The 20,120-nt window shown below is 39.9% G+C and overlaps 2 protein-coding genes across 13 annotated transcripts in view; one reads left to right on the forward strand and one right to left on the reverse strand.

Moving 5' to 3' along the window:
* ENOX1 (ecto-NOX disulfide-thiol exchanger 1) overlaps nt 1-20,120 on the forward strand; it is a 540,515-nt gene that overhangs the window by 502,619 nt on the left and 17,776 nt on the right. For 9 of the 12 annotated variants that reach the window (XM_078390695.1, XM_078390697.1, XM_020797018.3 and 6 more), the window contains 2 exons: nt 3,704-3,811; nt 10,375-10,434. In XM_078390695.1, the coding sequence (XP_078246821.1) occupies nt 3,704-3,811; nt 10,375-10,434 (168 nt within the window). Of the gene's footprint in view, nt 1-3,703; nt 3,812-4,057; nt 4,847-8,471; nt 8,706-10,374; nt 10,435-20,120 lie in introns of those variants that run through there. The other 3 variants (XM_078390704.1, XM_078390705.1, XM_020797022.3) reach the window with 3 other exon arrangements.
* Nucleotides 18,138-20,120, reverse strand: part of DNAJC15 (DnaJ heat shock protein family (Hsp40) member C15) — an 89,338-nt gene continuing 87,355 nt past the window's right edge. Inside the window, exon 7 of the mRNA XM_072994779.2 lies at nt 18,138-19,120. The gene's annotated coding sequence lies outside the window, so the exon portion shown is untranslated. The remainder of the gene's footprint in view (nt 19,121-20,120) is intronic.

The following is a 20,120-nucleotide window of genomic DNA, read 5'->3' on the forward strand; positions in this document are numbered from 1 at the left end:
CCCCCACCCCCAAGCATAAAGATAACTTATGAAGCTATGATGTTTTCAGACATTTCCCCCTAAAAATAATCCTGACACCCCAGCAGTGAAGTAAGAAGTCAGCGCTTTAGATCATGAAGAATTAAAAGCTCTGATCCATAATCAGCTTATTTTCATGATTTCGTGTGTGCAATTGTGATCAATGGCTTTGTTTTTAATAATTCACATCTAAACCAGACATTGATGCAAAAGCTAGCCATGGAGTCTTTTTAATTCACTGTCACTAAAAGTCAAACAAACAAACAAAAAATTAACAAATGATTGCTGGCAACTTATTTTCCCAGGCAGGTTAGAGATTATTTTTGTGTTGCATGAATAATGCAGTTTTTCTATTGTCTATATTGCTACACATACCACTCTAATAAGACTAGATGTCCAGATGAATTTAAAAGCAAGTGCTACAAATTTTCACCATTTTCAAACCAAATCTTATAGAGTCATGTATCAAATTCCATATTATTTCAGCTTTGTCATTTGAGAAGCAGAGCACCCTGATGCTGTCCACAGAGCTTTGCCAGCAGTAACTAGAATGTCACCTTCTCTTAGCTGGCCCTTTCCAGATGTGTTGGACTTAGAACTCCATCAGGTCCTAGGCAGCATGAACAATCTGTGGTGGGCAGTAAGAAAGGGACAGCTGGAATAGACGTGAGAGTGTGAGAATATCTCCAGAATGGATTTTGTATGCAAGGACAGCTGTCCCCAATAGCAAACTTGATTGCCAAATATTGGGATTATGTCAGCAGAGGGGGTTGCTGGGTCAGAATTTTGTCGGAAGCCCGCTTCCCAAGATCTCGAAAGAAAAAAATTGCACCTTGCAGTCAATGGCTGGAAGAAAGACAACAGAGTATATCCTCTTACCTTAATAACCCAACCGAATGCGACCACATTCTACTGCTTTCCAGCCAGGCTTATAGAATCATAGAATAATAAAGTAGGAAGGGGCTTATAAAGCCAGCTAGTCCAACCCCCCCGCTCGATGCAGGAATACATATCAAAAGATATCTCCCAAGTGGTTGTCTAGATTTTTTTTTTGAATGGTTCCAGTGGTGGAGCACTCACCACCTCTTGAGGTAATTGGTTCCACTGGTGTGCTGCCCTAACAGTTAGGAAGTTTTTCCTGAAATTCAACCAAAATTTGGCTTCCTGTAACTTGAGACTGGGCTTCGTGCGTTACACCTTAGGGTCTAGCAACTCTACACATAAATAAGCAAGAGAGTATTGTTTTTTAAGTATTAAACAAACTTGTTCAGATTTAGGTAAATAAAAAACCCTTATTTTCAACATTTAGAGCTACCTTCTCTTTTCCTTGCCATCCACAATTAATCATATTTCTCAAAACCATTAATTTTTTGTGGCCATTGTGTGCCGAAATTATTTTTCTAGCCAATTTCTCCCCATGCTGCTGCTCATTCCCCATATCTTAAAACGTTCTCTACACTTCAAAATGTTTTTCTGAAGCCCTGACCCACATTTATTTATTTTACCCACCAGTAGCCCCTCAGATGCAGTAATAGGATCAGGCCCTGTTATCCACATTCAGAATCTGGCATTTTTGGTAACTGAGAAACACCTGCATTAGAACCAAGATTTTTTTTTTTAATTTGTGGCTGCTCTAGGAAACAAAGTGATTAGCATCAGGGAGGACATTAAGCCCTTTTTCTGAATCCAATTGCATTTTCCTTGTATTTTGAGGTTTGTTTTTGCTGAGCAGTGACCTTAAAAGGGTTTTGACTGCTTTATGACAAGCTTGTGATTTTAAACAAACAAATTGAATCATGAATGACTACCTGCTGCTACATGTCGTCTGTGTTAAAAAAAGAGACAAACAGATTCAGGATCAATTAAATCCAGAGGCCAGTTCTTGGAAGATGGATTAAATGTGTGCAGCAAGGCAAAGATCTTTTGAAATAGGAACCTGGGGAAGAAGTGGCTTTTAATATGGACTCACTTTACTGTAAGGCATTTGTTTGCAAAAAAAGACAGTGTATGTGAAGCCTACTTTGTTGCAGGCTGAAGGCCCATTTTCACTGTACTGCGTGGTTCTTTACTAGACATGGGATATTCATATTCCTTGGGGTATGAATATCTGCATCACAGTTGCATGGAAAGTCCAGCCATTCCCTCCACCCCGAACTGGCAGGTCCAATTATTGGTCACCACACAGTGCGCGTAGCCAGCGTTGTTCCTGTCATATCAATCGTGAAAGTAGCCTAACTGGCACCTCCCTGCCTCCCTGCGCAGCCGACCACTTTGATGAGGAGGTGGAATGACGAGTCCCTCTGCTCAGGTGTTGAGCGGTTGGCTGCATGGGAAGGCAGAGAAGTGCTGGCCGGGCTACTTCTGCAATTGGTGCGATGGAAACTATGCTGGCCCCCCACGTGCTGGATGGCAACCAGGGGGAAGGGACTGGACTTTCCAGGCACCTCCCCAGGGATACAAATACAGTGGGGTCTTGACTTGAGAACTTAATCCGTATTGGAAGGCGGTTCTCAAGTCAAAAAGTTCTCAAGTCAAATCTCCATTTCCCATAGGAATGCATTGAAAACCATTTAATCCGTATCTGCTCTTTTCCGTCCATAGAAACTAATGGAAAGCTGCTATTCCGCCTTCGACCACTAGAGGTGGATATTTTATTTCTTTTTTTCTTAGGTCAAGAAAGGTTCAGGGAAGGCAGGGAAAATACAGTCCAGGCAGGACAGTACCAGGCAGTCCGAAGACTGTCTCCCAATCCACTCTCTAAACGCTGGGAGGAGTGAGGAAGCAGACAGGCACCCTTTTCACTGGCCAACAGTTAACTGAAAGTTCACATTTTGCACTTTCCCTGCCTCCCACGTGTTGTTTTTTTCAGTTCTTAACTCAAATCTAAGTATGTAAGTCAAGTCAATATTTTCCTATGAGAGTGGTTCTTAAGTCAAAATGTTCTTAACTCAAGCCGTTCTTAAGTCAAGACCCCACTGTACAAATATCCCATTTCTATTCTTTATGTAGAGAAGCTCTTATTTAACCCCCCCCTTCCCCCCCCCCAAGACTTGGAACCTCCTGCATAAAACACCTCTTTAGCTAGCCAGCTTCCATATTTTAATCATTCTCATCAGCACTTTTTCTCTGCTGATGCATTGATTTGCAAGGCTTTGGCTTCAATGATCTAATCATCAACAGTAGACCCGGAAAGAAAAGCTGTCTTTTGCCTTCTTGGCAACTCAGTGCAAAAACCTTTCAGATTATGGCTTTGTGGAAAATGAGATGGCTGTGGGCCAGTGACTAATTATATAAAAGAGCTGTGTTTGTAAATTATTTATGGGCTGAAATGTTTACCCCAGGATTATTAAAACCCAAGCGTCTCCTTCTACAAATAAGGCTGGTTCAGATGGATGTGACAGCGCCTCTGCGGAGGGTAGATCTAGCTGGGAGTTTTGTGTTTTTTAATGTGTGGTTAAGCTATTTGTTACATTAAGAGAAATGCATTTCCTTGCTGAATGGCAAAAAAAAATGTAGACAGATATAATTTATGTCTTGTTCAGCTCAGACATAACAGTCACAGCAATAAAAACAAAAAAAATAACACACTTGGAAAATGTTGCTTGCCTAAGACTTTGCAAATCTACATATTTTATTCACTGGGATTTAAGAACTCAGTAATGAGAAACATCCCTTTTTCATGCAGCAACTGTTGAAACTCCAGGAAGAACTAAACAACAAAAAATCTGAACTTGAGCAAGCCAAGGAAGAGCACATGCACACACAGGCCATGCTGAAGATTCTTCAGGAGCAGGTGAGGAGCACCCTTGGGAAGGGGATTTTACCTGTGTTGTGTTTTTATTAGATCAAAGCAGTACTGATTTCATCCGTTCTTTTATCAGCCCCGTTTTGCCCATGTTCTTCTGTTTATTTGCATATGCAATTCATTTTAAATAACATTTTTAAAGCATTGTTTTAAAAGATTATGTCAAGACATAATGGAATTTTGGCTCTTCATCTTTAATACCATCTCTCTCTGCACATTTTCCCCACTGCGCAGGTACCAGAAATATGTGTTTCTATCTGAAAACAAATGGATTTGGGGGAATTTAAATATACCTGAAAGGCAAACGTATTTCATATAAAACAGCATTTTCTTTGAAGACTACCAACAGAGAAAACGAGTTTAGCATCTCTCATCTTATTCATTTGGAGACAACACGCAAAAGAGTGAATGATGATGGCACTAAAAGATCCCCAGTGCTTCTGTGTACTTACCCAACAGTGGAAGGAAGGAAGCCTTTTATACACTTGATAAACCTGTTCAATTTATATTAATTTGATATCATGGGATGCTGAGGGCATTGTTTTGCAGTGTGGATAGATAAAATGGTAGTAAGGGAGTAATATCACATTAATTCTGGAATAAAGTATTGGGCAGAGCTATACATGAAGCATGTACACACACTATATTTATGTGGATGATTGAAAGTGCTGTTATCCATATGGTGTTCTTTTCTCCTAAATAGGGAGGTTAACCAGACATGACTGGTGGTAACCACATTTGTTTATTAATATATCTATTTTACGGGCCTCAGCCTTGGTGAGGTCTAATCTGTGTAACAAAATATGAGTATTCTCTGTCACCTGAGGTACTTTTGCCCTGTCTAGGTTTGCATTCTGGAAGTTAAGTGTGTTAGGTGAGAAGAGCGAGGTGGGGTGGTCCTTGGTGTCTTTTGCTGTAGAATTGGAAAACAAGAGAATTATCTACTGCTTTCAAGTGGAAAGTAAAGAAAATAAAAAACAAATGTGGCTGTCTAGTTTGGCCCATGATGACTCATAAACCAAATCCAGAAATCATCCATGTCATGCTGAGAACATCCATAAATTAATAGCAGACTCAGATGTTGAGTTATGGCAGCTATCTCGTGAAAATGCTCCCCCTCCCTGAGAAACAAGAAGGAGGTATTCACATGCTTAGGAGAGGTTCAACATTCACATAAGTAGATCAAATAGTAGGAAAAACAACCCTAAGCTTTATAGAACTGGGAAGGAATACAATCATGTCCTTTGCTATCTCTATGATGGTGGAAAGAAAGAAGGAGGGTGAGTCTAACTCAGGGAATATGACCAGTAGCTAGTACTTGCAAATAGGGAGATGTTTTATCTTTACCTCTGCTTCCTCAGATCATGGGTATCTCTATATACCAGCTAACTAGTGGGGAGACATAAGCAGTAACAAAGAAAAATGAAGGCTCAAGAAATAACCACATACTGTATTTAAGTACACCAGTGTTAGTACTAGACCATTAGGAAATTTGAGTCAATGGCAACATTTTTCCTGCAGCATAGATCAGAAGCTGAATTGAGTCAGCAGTGCAATGTGGCTGCAAAAAAGGCTAATGCTATTTTCAATTCTGGACACTGCATTTGAAGAAAGATGCCAACAAACTGGAACAAGTTCAGAGGAGTGTCAAAAGGATGATCAGGGGACTGGAAACCAAGCCCTATCAGGAAAAACTGAAAGAATTGGGCATCTTTAGGCTTGAAGCATGAAGACTGAGGGGAGATATGATATCACTTTTCTGTATGAAAGATGGTTATATAGAGCAGCATCCAAATTTGTTCTTGATCATCCCACAATGTAGGACACGTAATAATGGGCTCAAGATAAAGCAAGCTTGAGCCCATTATTTAGGTTGAATATAAGGAAAAACTTCTTAACTGTTAAAGTGGTATGATAGTGGAATAGTTACCTTGGAAGGTGGTGACCACTCCAATGTTGGAGGCATTTAAGAGAAAATTGGACAATCATCTGTCAGATCTGCTTTGAATTGGAATCTTGCATCGAGCAGGGGGTTGGATTCGATGGCCTTATAGTCCCTTTCAATTCAATTATTCTATGATTCTGATTCTGTAGTCATATTCCGAGGTTGTCATACTTTGAAGGCATCATGAGAAGGCAAGACTTGGTGGAAAAGACAATCATGTTGTGAAAAGTTGAAGGCAGCAGAAAAAGAGGAAGACCAAACATGAGATTATTGACTCCATCAAGGAAACTGTAAGCTTGAGTTTGCAGGAAATAAGCAGGGTTGTGCAGGACAGGATATTTTGGAGACCATTCATTCATAGAGTCACCATAAGTCTGAGGTGACTTGACAGCATGTAACAACACAACAACAATTCTATTACTAGTATCAACTGGAAAGTAGACTTATTGAAAATAAGAACATAAGAAGAGCCCTGCTGGATCAGGCCAAAGGGCCATCTAGTCCAGCTTCCTGTATCTCACAGTGGCCCCACCAGTTGCCTCTGGGAGCACATGAGACAACTAGATCCCTGACTCCTGATACCCCTCCCATGCTTCTGGCATTTTGAGGTACCTCCCTTTTAAGCCTGGAGATTGTACATCCCCATCATGGCATGTAACCTGCGATGGACTTTTGTTCCAGAAATCTGTCCACTTCTCTTTTAAATGCATGTAGGCCAGATGCCATCACCAAATCCTGTGGCAAGGGGTTACACAGACTAACAACACACTAGGTAAATAATTTTTTTGTCTGTTCTCACTCTCCCAACACTCAATTTGAGTGGATGTCCCCTGGTTCTAGTATTGTGTGTGTGAGAAAAGAGCTTCCCTTTATCAACTTTATCCACCCCCTGCATAATTTTATTCATCTCAGTCATGTCCCCCTTCAGTCACCTATTCTCTAAAGAGCCCCAAGCACTGTAGCCTTTCCTTGTAAGGGAGATGCCCCAGCCCAGTCATCACTTTAGTCGCTCTCTTCTGCACCTTTTCCAGTTCCACAATGTCTTTTTTATAATAATAATTTATTGTCATTATAAGTATATACACATACAACGAAATTCAAATTTTGAGGTGTGGTGACCAGAACTGTATGTAATACTCCAGGTGCAGACTTACCAGCCTTTCGTACAATCGCATTTTAATGTTGGCTGTTTTATTTTCAGTCCCCTTTTTAATGATATCTAGTGTGGAATTGGCCTTCTTCACTGCCACCACACACTGGGTTGACATTTTCCTCAAGCTGTCCACCAGCACGCCAAGATCTCTCTCCTGATCCATCACAGAAACAGCTCAGAACCCATTAACTGATAAATAAAGTTTTGATTTTTTTTTTTGCCCCAATGTGCATTTACTTTACATTTTCTTATATTGAAATGTATTTGACATTATGCCGCCCATTCTCCCAATTTGGATAGATCATTCTGGAGTTCTTCACAATCCCTTCTGGTCTTCACCAACTGGAAAAGTTTTGTGTCATCTGCAAACTTTGCTATCTCACTGCTTATCCCTGTCTCCAGGTCATTTATGAACAGGTTGAAAAGCACCGGTCCCAGGACAGATCCCTGGGGCACACTCCCTGCATTGTGAAAATTGCCCATTGACACCTACTCTCTGTTTCCTGGTTCTCAACCAATTCTCAGTCCATAAGAGGACCTGCCGAATGTTATGGTCACATTTGTTAAATACTTTGGAAGCAACTTGACAGCACATAACAACAAAGTCATATGCATGTTTTCTAGAAAGAAGGCCCTCCTAAGCTCAGTGGTCTTGCCTCCCTCCTAGTAAGAGTGCATTTACTAATTTCTTTTCTACATGTAGGTTCCCAAAATAACTTGTAACAATAAAACCAGTCAAGGGTTACACATAAACATTAGTAAAAATGTACTAAAATTAATATAGAAGGAAAACATAGATTCATAACTCACCTTGTTTAAACAACTCTCCTTAAAGACATATTTTCTTACCAAGGTCATCTTAATTGTATCTGTCTCCATGGGTATTGCTTACATTGATATGTGACACATAAGTAGACTTTGAATTTTGTTAATCCTGGTGAAAGTAGGGAGCCTCAAGAGCTGAGAACATCACCTAAACAATTTTTCTCTCTCTCTCCTGTTAATCTGAGAACAATGAAGGTCACTCATTGCAGGATAAAGTTTGAAGCTTCAAGTGGATCAATACAAATCTGGCCTCTTACAAGGATTCCTTGTCAGTTGCCATGTCATTTCAAGCATCTCTTCATGAGCAACATAACGAAAGCTTCCTAGGGCTTTCTGAACCTCCCCAAAGACTCTGGAAAAGCCGACAGCTTCTTTAAGACCAGAGCCCTAGATGCTCCTTCAATGCTTCCTTCTTTAGAAAAAAAAACAAAATTGCTTCCTGATAAGGCCGAGGTCTCAGAGAAGTAATAATTGGCCAGCTGAGAAATGGACTGCACAGACAAGGGCTGGGATTTAAGCCCTTTATCGTTCTAGCCAAAGTTATTTAAACTGAAGCTGATAAAGCTTTGTAATTTTGAAGTCTAATTGAAGTTAATTCATTCTTGATTGTCAAGAGATTACACGGCTGCCCAGATTAAATGAAAAACTGCTTGGTAATTTGTGCACTCTCATGTGTGACTTATGTCAGTAAACCCCACTAAGTTCAATGGGGCTTCTTTTTACAGGCGCTCAAAACCTGCTGCTGGGGCTGCCTGCCTACCTCGTTTTGCCTGAGGGTAGGTCTGCTCGTGACTGAGAATACCGAAAAGCATGGCCATTAATTCAACCCATAAATACATTCGTTTTGCAAAATGAGTGGAATTTGACTGGCTCAGTTCAGTTCCACGTTTTAATGTGTTCTGAAACAAATACGTGTTCCTCATTGTAACTCCTTATTTTCCCAGCAAGAATTGCTACCCGAGTACTATTCTCTCCAGCCCAGTCCAATGTTGCTGGTGGCCTTTTTTTATCTGCTGCCCTTGGCACTTATTTACCTGCTAACAGCCTGTCTTGCTCTGGCTTCAGAAATGGAATGCCTTCAAGGCTATAACAACTTCTCTTTTTAATTTGATAAATTTTAATTGAATGTTTAATTTCAAAATGGAATTGTTTATATTTGTCCTATAGCTGCCACTAAAAGATATTTGGCAACATTTATTATCTGAATAAAGCCATTACTGGATGAATAAAAAGGAAGCTGTGCACTGGCATTTTATGCAATATGCCTCTTGTGTAGATATGTTGAGATCTGCTTCCCTAATTAAGAATAGGCTGCAGCCTCAGACATTCTTGTGAGTAAGTCCCACTTAATTCTGTGGGTCTTACTCTGAGTAAACTCTGATAGCTTCTAGACAGTTGTGGAGAGGGACACAGTGCTAAACATCTTAGAGCTTTCTGGTTCCTTTCTTTCACCCAGAGCAACCTGGGCAGTCTTCAAGTCTGAGCAGAATATTACAGAGGGGATCAGTATGTCTTTCTATATGGTCAAAACAAAACAAAACCAGCTTGCTGAGTCTCTGTGGGATGGCTGGATGGGAAAGAGTTAAGCCTCCTTTCCTTGTTTGTCCTTCAGTACTGCTTTGGTCGGTGAGGGTTGCATGCAGAGAAAAGAGTCATGGTAGTCCTCTGCATAATCTCCACATAACATATAATTTGAGCCTAAAACACAGTGCTGAGGCTGTACATGTGCCCATTTCTTAGCTCTCTGCTGAATCCTAATAGCTTCTTTTTTAGTTCACAGTGTCATGGTTTTCCCACAGTGTTGCCTTCTCTTTCTGTTCTGTGCTTGGATAGGTCAAATACCCATTTTCATTTTCTTTGTATATTGCTGGTCAGTTGAGTTGCTATGAGGTGTCCTCACTGTTTCTGAGTTTTCTCGTTTAACTGAAATGAAATTGTCAGGCAGATGTTTTTCTAAACAAACAAGGTTGTGCCCTGCCACTCCAACTGCTGCCATTGCTTTCTCTGAGTGGTGACCTGCTTTGATCATTCAATATGAAATCTCATTTTAATCTCAGGAATGTTCCCCACCCCCCGCTATGATCCCTCAAAGTGAAATAAACTTTGACAAGATACCTTTTAATCTGTTTTGGATGTAAATGAGCTCTTCCATCTTCATCCAGCCTCAGAAGAAAACCTATCATAGTTTTTCAGCCTTTTCCAAGCACTCAAAACATCGTTCAAGAGCAATCATTAGCTGACTGCTATTTAGCTGGCAGCATCTTGCAACCCTTGCAAAGTTTCAAATTAATAGCAACAAGAATGGGAAATGAAATCATTTATTACTCCTGAAAGCTAATTTTACACAGTTCTTATGCCTTGAGACTGCTTTCTAATCTTATTATTTAAAAAAATAATGATCCAGTCTTAGCATTTGCTTCCTTTTTGTTGTTGTTGTTATAGTTGTTTCTTTGTCACCCTATCAGGCGTTAAATATGTGCATTTCAGACTGGTTTCAACAAAAACTCATTAGAATTATATGGTCCATCTGTTTTGCTTATTGGGAGTCTTATAAAAAGCGTTGCTTTAAATAAATCAACAATAACTATGTGCAGTACTCTGGTAATTGGGATTTTTTTTCCTTTACAGTTAAAAAAAAATACCATGGAGTTAGCAGAGACTAATGGCCATGACGAATCTCAGGCAAATGTAGGTACAATGTTTTATTTCTTCGTCAAGTTCCCATGTTTTTTTATTTGCACTATGAAAGGGAAATATTTGCAGTGGATTAATGGTTGAGGGAATAGCCATTTTTTGTTAGGTTCACTTCTCGGGACATTTGTTTCAAGATAAATGATTTGGAATTTTTAAGCCATGCTCTGGAATGAACAAGTGTCTGATAGGAAGCCTTGATCTGCCTCATTTCATTCACTGCAGAAAAGTTTTCTGATGCTGAGGCATTCAAACGTGCAGGACCAGGAAATGGGAATAATCACTAGTTCATACTACAAATCCAACTTTTTATCACTGAACTTTCAGAACCTTGATGAAAACTGTAGCAGCATTTGCTAAAACAGGAGCTTTCGACACATCCTATGGTATTAAAAAGGTATAAAACTTCAGGACAACTCCATCTTACGTTTGTCTGTATGTCTGTCTGTTTGTTTGTAGGGGCATTTATAACAGTGAAGTCAAGCAATAATATGACACTTAATTTTAAGTGTGTGAATACCAAAATGACAAACAGCAGGGCACAAACAGGGTTTGGGAAGACACTTTGGAACAAAGATATGCTAGCAGTAAAAGATCTCCTCTCCCCCCTACCCCAAGGATCCCACTCAAAACCCATTCTTGTATCTGCTTTTCCTATGGAAAGGAAATCATGTATATTTGTTCCCTTAAAACCAAATATGATTTGTCGAGTAACCACATGGTTTTTGGAAAAGTCTGTCACATTTTTGCGTAAGCTTTTAATCTAGGAAGAGAATATTTACAAACCTATTACTCTTACAGTAGGTAGGCATTTCTTCTACTCAAGTACTGCTTCACCAGCTACTCCCTAAGCCTTTGATCTCTGATTTGCTTGCTTTTCTTAAAAATTATTTATATATTTAGTTTTCATTGTGTTATTTTTTTAAGAAGACAGAACAATAATCCTGTCCTTCTTTGACCCTGGCCAACTCATTCTGCTCCAGATTAAAGACCAGATCGCTTGAACATGAGCAGAATCTTCCAAGTATGATTAGAATTCCTCCTAAGACCCTGCTGCTCAACGTAGTAAGACTGGGGACTGAACGGATGCTCATGGCCCCACTCTGTGAGTCAGATCTACATACCCTGTGGTGTGGACAAAGAAAGTGCAGAAAAAAGTTGCATTCCATTAACATAAAATTCAAGGGTTGCCCAATGAAATTGGCTATTTATTTAAGATGGATGAACCATGCAGCTGCACACAATGTATAAGGAACCTACAGAGGTTGTAGTAATGATGACCAGACCAAACAGCTGCCTTAGATATATTCATGGAGGAAAATCTTCCATCATCTATTAGAGATAGCATATTGCCACATACCACCTGGAAACAACCAGTCTGGTCTGATTTCAGAAACTAACTACAGATTAAGATGGCAAATCCTAACTACCTAAGGCTAGCAATTTCTTTTCAGATGATTTGCTATTTTTTTTCCGTCAGTGCACATGCCCACATTTGTACTTTCCATTGTTAGAGAAACATTTGCTGTTCCCTTTTCTAATTCTTGGTGATTTCTAATTTTGCAACTATTCAACATAAAGGAAACAAATCTAATAGCAAACCTGGATAGTAAATTTGCATTTTCCTCTTGCTAAATGAACAGCACAGCCAGTCTTGGGGGTATGGGTACAGTCTGTTCTTTAAATGGCTTGTGTTTAGGGCAAGGATCCCACCCCCCCCCCCCCAAATATTAGGATGAAGCATCCCGGTGCACAAACCGCCCCTCATTTCACTTATAATTTATCCTACTTCTGCAGATGCCTATTCCCACCACATATGTACAGATGTTCCCAACTCTCCACATTTTATCCAGCAGTTCATTGTTAGATTTATAGGCATATGAATGACATATTGGTGTCCTATTCCATCTGTTTACAACCTGCTAAGAAAGAACCTTGACTTTCCACTGCCAGAGAAAGTTGCTGGTACTGAGCCAAGCCAAGCGCCAGTTTGGCTTGACTTAGGACAGCTTCCTAGGGTTCCTGTGTCGAACAGAACCTGGCTAGTTAGAGTCAGTTTAACAGCAGCTGCTTGGAGCAGGGGGGCAGAAAACAAACCTTTGCTCTGTGCCCCACTTATGGTGATCCCAGTTACAAATATGACTTGCCGGTGCTGGAAACTATAATGCTAAATGGGACATGTTGTCATGATGTTGAAGCAGCACTCTTTTTAACTCCCAGTGTGCAAACATTTCTTTTCATACCTACAAAGCCTTTCACATTTGTCCATTAGCTGTTGAGTTTTAACAGATCAAAGTCATAACTCTGGCTGAAACTTTTTCCTTTTAATTTCTATTTTATATTTTAAAATAAAGACAGCTGAATCTCTGCTTTTCTCCAGTTTAGTTATACATTGAGCATGCCTACTTAGGAAGAGTCCTACTGTACATAATTAGTAGTAAAATGTGTTTAGGATTACAGGAGTGTAAAGCACCTAAATTTAACCTCCAGAGGTGCTTTTTTGGTCTCTTTCACACAGAGAACTCAGATGAAGTAAAGGTACCTATTTCAGACAGTCCATCTGACATGTAGGTATTGGAATAGTCATCACTGACATCTGAGGTGCTCCAATGACCTGTAGTGGATGAGAAGTATCAGCTCAGACAGACCACTGTTTCAGGATGAAACCGATATTCCTGCCGCGCACTGTAATATTGTTGCCCTGAAGTACACTAATTTAAAAGTATAATGTATCCAAATAGCATTCCTTTCCTGTATATTGTGAATTCATGATTTCCAGTGCCATGGAAACTGTTCCCCTGATGCTCTTTCCTTATGAGTCCTTTGCTCATTTTGAATCAAAATACAGAGAAATCATAATGGTAAAGGACACCACGAAAGCCTGGTGCTTAATTCGCAGATGTTTCAATCCGTATATTAATTTTAAGGTCTCTAAGGACAGTGTCGTTTTATAGCTGTAGAGCATTGTTCATATTTCCTTCCCATCTGTCTGATTGTTGTGGCTCACTGTGCATGCTTAGTTGGAGAGAAGGAACCAGAATTTCGCCCTTGTCTCTTGCCAAGCAGCTTCCCCATCTGAACTATGCCTCTTGCTCACCATTAACTGTTTCTGTCAATGAGAGTCTTACCATTTCTTCCTTCACTTGCTCCCAAGATGTCATTTCAGAATCAGACCAGAGAGAAGCAGATTGGTCACAGATCAGCATGGAAGCTATGCTGGTGGGACATAGGTTCAGTGGGACATACGTTCATGCAGGGGAGGCAAAGCTGGCCATATCAAACCATACAGCCTTCATTCAAGGAGGGGATGCCTGTGAGAGAGCAAAGAACTGGTGAGGTGGAGGTCTGTAGAATTTGGGCAATCTCTCTCTGACCTGGCCCCAGAGCATGCTTTGCATGTGGAAGACAGCTTGATTTGTTATGTGTGAATAAGCATTTAGTCATGGATTTGGAATCAGTTCCAAAAAAGCTATAGCTGAGAAATAGGACATATATATTCAAGTAATAATATTAATAATAAATAATGCTGAAGGCTTCATTTGCTGCAATAATGAAAACTATTGATGGATGAGAGCCATGTAAGGAGTAAATTATGATTAATACTTCTTTTAAAATGGAGAGTATTAATATGCAAGGCTGACTTTCTGGAGAAAGCTTTCAAAAATATGTTTATTACTAGGGAGAGTTTACAGTTCTTTCCCCCCCGAGGCTTGTCTCTAAGTCTGAGCAGATCAAAATGCCCTGAGAGGGAAGGATTTGGTGGCTCCTGCTTGGTTATTAGTGGTCTGTGATGCATTTAATGGGATTAGTACCTATTTGATACAGTTGACAAGTTGGATTTAGCAAATACCCACATATTCAGTGCAAGATCAGTGCAGTGTTGGCAGTGAAGTACGAAGACGCCAGCCCTATATCCTGGAATTTCCACAGGAGGGTGTCACCTTAACTACCATACCGAAGCAGATTCCTAGCAAGGCTGTCTTTTTTCTTTTTCTTTTTTTTTGGTCATGCGACATACTACAAAGATGCGTTGCAAGAAATGCTGACCTGTTACAACTGCTGTGTGTGAAATAGTGCTTCTAATTGGGCCTGTGAAACAGTTCCTGCTTTGGAATAGACCTTGTTATGCACCTTTGTGACAGCTCAGCATTGTTAGTTTCTTCCTTAAAAGAAAAACCCAGATATCATCAAATTAAATGTACATTACATATAATATAACGAAACGAAAATGATGTGTTACTGTATCCCGTGGTCTTCACTATGTGTTGAAACCTTTGCTTGATCAGCAACAGTTTCTACTGTATGACTGTGTGTGGTGAGAGCATTTCACTTACAAGCCTTCAGATGTTAAAAGATTCTTAAATGGAACCAGACATTAAAGAAAATGAATTATTTCTTGCCAGTAAGTCACTTTTCCTGCCATAGTGTAATTTCTTCAAATGTACAAAACTGGATATATCAGACATGCAAATGAAGTGTGTGTTCACCTTCCACTGACAAACAATTCTGGAATGCTAGATATGTGGAGTTTTCAGTTCTTCCCTAGCAAAATATGCAAGATACACTCTCTATGCTTATTGGGGAGCAGTTATTTCCTTCCCTCTTTGTTGCTACTTTCTACACATGGGAAGTGACACATTTGCAGAATAGACATTCCTGTGCAAGTTTTAGATATGAGCAGAAACCCTGTTTTTCTTGGGCTTCTCCCTCACGTATGGAACCTGCAGGTAAGCATCTCCTCTGCATACCTGAGGTTTTCCATGTGTAGAAAGGGACAGTGGGAAGGGAGGGACCAGTAACCCCTCCCCTCTTGAGGTATGATGGGTGTAGTCAGGAAGGGAATAATAGAATATTCCTATGGAATAAAAGCACAAGTTTTCACAAACATGTCTTTCGGCCCCAAAGGAATCTCCATTTCTTGCAACATACCAACCATTGTGTAGTTTTAGCCTTAGTTTTCATATCATGAATAATGTTCAGAACAACTATTCTAGAAAGTAAGCAGTTTTTTTCTAATTATACACTGAATCCTATGGGGATGATACGAACTTTGCTTTCCATTCAGGACTAACAAGTGGATGTAGGCATTGGTTCCATCTCCCAGTCAGTACAATGTGAAAAATGGTAATAGGCTATATCTCTGCTTGTTTGATGTTTGGCTGATAATGCTGTGTACCAGGGAGTAAACGACTTGTTACTACTTCCAATTTCAAAGAGGTGTGGATCCAGAGAGTTTCATATCTTTGTTTCCTATTTATCAGCAACATAGAAGCCTCCTGTCTCTCCTTAACTCTAACTCTTAACTGCTTCTGGTAGCTGCAATAATTTTTCATTTGTTTCCAAAATACATCACCTAGATGAATTATTTCATGCTCTATTTTGTTTTATGACCAACTTTGACATCACTATTTGTGCATTAGACTGTTTCTGTTGTATTTGTCCTGTAAGTTGAAAGGTTATTTTTGAAAACTTACAGGAATAATATAGTGAAGGTAAAGGAATGTCATTTAATGCTCCGAATTTCTAGTCCCCCTCCGGCACCACAGAATCAATAAACTGGAATCCAGAAAGCTAGAGTTGCACTGTCTGTCTAGTAGGCAATCCCTTTTGAACAGATTTATTGAGGTCTTACGGGTAGGATGTACTACCTCTGTTCAGGTACTCTTAAAATGTGTATTCTTCACATGTGATGAGGGGACTGCACTAGCCACATTCCAAAGCTTTTATAATTCCTGTCAAGCAACTCCTGATGATTCCGTGTTATTTTTCTTGGACGTCAGCCTGCGTAATTTCTCCAATAAGGTCTGTGACCAAAAGGTAAGTGGCAATTGTGTTTTTACACAGCTTTTATTCATTTTAATGATGTTGTGCAGGAGAACTTCCCAGTGGATTGGACTTGAAACGTATGTCGTATCTTCTGTATTAAAAACTCTAATGCAGCTGAGCAAAAGGAGTGGCATTCTTTGTTGCCTTTGCTGTGTATTATTTGTAGCAGAGCAGGAATAACTTAAGTGCAAGCCCCTGCTTGACAGTCATGAAACTATTGCATGAATGGCTGGCCGGGTGCGTATGGAAATGTTTCTTTCAGCTGGGTGCTTTTCACATGGTTTGAAGTAGTTTGCCATCCCCTGCTAGGCCCACCTTGATAGCATTTCATTCTGTAGCAAGAAATGCTAAACCCTGTGTGCTTGTTTGATGCTAATAGCAAAATCCTTAGACTACTGCGAAAGCCAGGTCTGTGAGAAATCTCTTCGTGCATAGTACAGGTAACAGGTCTTGTTCTTGTGCTTTACTATTCCATTTTGAGGGTGAATTAGTCACAGTTGACTAAAATAACTCATTATTCTTAATCTTCCCCAAATTGCTGCCTTGCACATCTTTGTTCAAAATAGGCAGAGGATAAAGAAATGTGTGTAGATTTTTTTCCCCACACTGCATAATTTAAAAAGTCAATTCCTGGGTTGTGTGACAGTTACTGGATAGAATTGGGGAAAGGTAAGCGGTTCAGATTCAGATTCAGAGGAGGATTTCGAACCAGGGAAGCACTATTTTGCACACATGCACTGTGAAAGAGATGCTGCAAAATTCATGTGGATTTGCATGCTTGGTTTATTGACTATGAGAAAGCCTTTCATAATGTCCAATTGGCAGCCTGATGGAGTTGTTAGAGAACAAAGATCTTAATTTAAGAAATAGTTGTGTATTTGGCAACTTCTACTGGCAACAAATTTGGTGTCTCTAGGCACCTGGGGGTAACGTTCCTGCCCACCCCCCTTTGTTGGTGTATAGCTCGGACATTTAAAAACCAATCTTCACCAAACTTGGAAGGATTGTAGGGGAGAGTTAGAGGATGTTTCTCTGCAATTTTGGTGTCTCTGGGTGCCTGGGGGGGGTTTTAATAGCCTAATGAATTGTTTAATCCTCAACTCTGGAATAACCGTCCTCCAGAGATTTGTGTGGCCCCTTCACTGGGTATCTTTAAAACTTGGATGTTCACGCAGGCCTTCCCTCCAGTTAATAACTGATTTCTTTTTTCTTTTTCTTCTTATTTTTTTCTCTTTTCCATCTTGAATAACTTGTCTATTGATGTTTAAAAATGTTGTTATGTTTTATGTGTGTTATGGAAGCCACTTAGAGTGGTCATTCGACTAGATAGGTGGGGCATAAATGCAACAAACAAACAAACAACAAACAAAAATCACTAACATTTATTGATTTGTATTCATCAGGGGCATTCATTCATACAAATATAAATCAGTGAATTAGTGAATTTTAAATGAATTTGGTTACTCATTTTTAAAAAATTCATGTCCATCTCTAGTGTAGGCTAGAGGCCTTTGTGTTGTGCTGGCTTTTGGGAATGGGGTGAGGGGTTGATTCAGTAAGGTGTTGATGAAGGTGTTTATCTGCCTGCCTCCCACATTCTGTCATATTTTCCCAAGAAAGACAGACAGGTCCCTGTGGGTTTTCCAGTGGTGCCGTGCATTAGGTATTGGGATGTATATTATGTATTGTGATGTAGAAACCTTGCATTATTGCAACTTCATCCGCTTGGCAGCCACATGCCCACAAACTGCAAGCTTGCATTGCTTCTGAGTATTAACATGCAAGATTGATACGGAGTGTCTTAGACATGGGAGTGTTACTTTAACTTGAAAACATTTACCTGTTGCAGAGTAATTACTCCATACTTCATTTCCTTTTCCATATGAGATTTATGCCACCTTTGGCACACAGAACTGCTAATGTCAATTTGACACATCCATAGAACAAGAATTATGAAAAGCCAAGATATAAAACCATACTATCAGTCAGTAGTATAAATCTATCTTTACAGAAGGTTCTTCTGGGTGCTGGAATGCAGGGGAGAGACAGCGAGATAGAGCAAAGAGATAGGGGGCACTGGACAATAAAAAGTCTTGCTCTCTGTATCCAGCAGAACAAAGTGGTAATGAAATGATAAGATTTCTGCCATGGTAGAAATCAAGGGAGGCATCATGTTCTTAATGCCCTTTTCAGTTTTTTACACACACACACACACACACACACACACACACACACACACACAGAGAGAGAGAGAGAGAGAGAGAGAGAGAGAGAGTAGGAAACTTGGATAGCAAGGAGCAGGATGGGCTGTGGTTTTTGTCTGTCCAATTTCTTTTCTGGCTGTTTTTTCTAAAAATATTGGAAAAGTATCAGAAAATCACACACACACTAACACACACTAATGACAGTCTGGAGTGCTACTATGCACTCTTTATCACTTTATTCTGCTGAGTAGATCAGAGCACAAAGAACATACAATCAAGTGTGGAAGGCAACTGAATCACTCATCAATTACTGAACATGTGAGATGCAACTGAAAGATCACATTAAAATATAACAATTAGTCCTTAGGGTGCCACAAGGGTGGGTTTTTTGTTTGTTTGTTTTTGTTTTTTTCTTTTGGGGGTTTGCCTGAAGAGCTTCTTGGGAATCATTACAGTACTGATTTCCTAAGGAAGCTGCTGGATTTGGTATGTGTACTGAAGCCAAGCTATCTGCACAAAACCATCAGAAACACAATCTAGGAACAGAAGATAAATTGATCCTAATTAATCCCCAGATGAGTTATAAGCTTGATGACCTCTGGCTTCATAACTATCAGTAGCATCCTGACATTTGTTTCCTGGTGTAGGTTCATCTAGAGAGAGAGAGAGAGAGAGAGAGAGAGAGAGAGAGAGAGGCATTTAAAAAACTGGAGAGGTATCTCAAATCATCACCGATCAGGGCACTCTTTTGTCATTTCCCCCCTCCTTTCTCTTTGTTGTCTTAGAAGTCATATTTTGTGCATTTGCTATAAATCCTCTTCACAGAATTACAAGCATTATATTCCCATTTCTCTTAATAAATGCTTGTGCACCTGTCCCCCTTTCATAAAATGTTCATAAACAGATGTGACAGGAAGAGGTAGGAGGTTTTTTAATGGCATCAAAGCAGCTGGCTTCTAGAACCACGAAATGTGTGATTTAGCATTTCCTAAAAGGAAATTAACGTGTGGTAGCCAGTACCTCAGTGAATATGTGTGCCATTCCTATGACTCAGCATCACTAAGGATGGGCGTGGAGGTTTAACATGATACAAGCTTTCCCAAGGTGAAACAGTGAGATGAGTGCTACTGCTGTAGGACTGGGCCCCTCATGTGAGCAAAATGCATGAGATACTGCCAGTCTGATCTCTACAAAGTGTAGAAGTGGCAACAGGCAAGAATGTTGTCCCATGTTGTATCAATCTACATTCTTATTTGTGTGAGGTAGATTTTGCCCTTGTTTCCTTAAAAAAAAAGACTAACAGTGATTAGAGAGTTTAATTCCCAATCCAGAGTTTAGCTAGTCGAATTACAGCAAGAACATAGAATGTATTCAGTTGCCAATACTGTAGAAGGCTAATCCCAACTCCAAAGCTCCTTTCTTCCTTGCACATTTAGGAGACAATCACTCTTACAAGTTGACCCATCAATACAGAACTATCTGGAGTATCCCTACAGCAAGCCACTTGTTTGAGCTCCTTTGCTGTGGCCAGTTTTTTCCTATGATCATTACTCCTAGCCCTTGTCTTTCCTTTCTTGACCAAGGGGCCTTCTCAACCGCTAACCACTGTAGCTCCTTTCTTCTGCACCCACCTGCTTCCCTACACAATCCATG

The sequence above is a fragment of the Pogona vitticeps genome, chromosome 3 (genome assembly GCF_051106095.1).
Source record: "Pogona vitticeps strain Pit_001003342236 chromosome 3, PviZW2.1, whole genome shotgun sequence".
Lineage (NCBI taxonomy): Eukaryota > Metazoa > Chordata > Lepidosauria > Squamata > Agamidae > Pogona > Pogona vitticeps.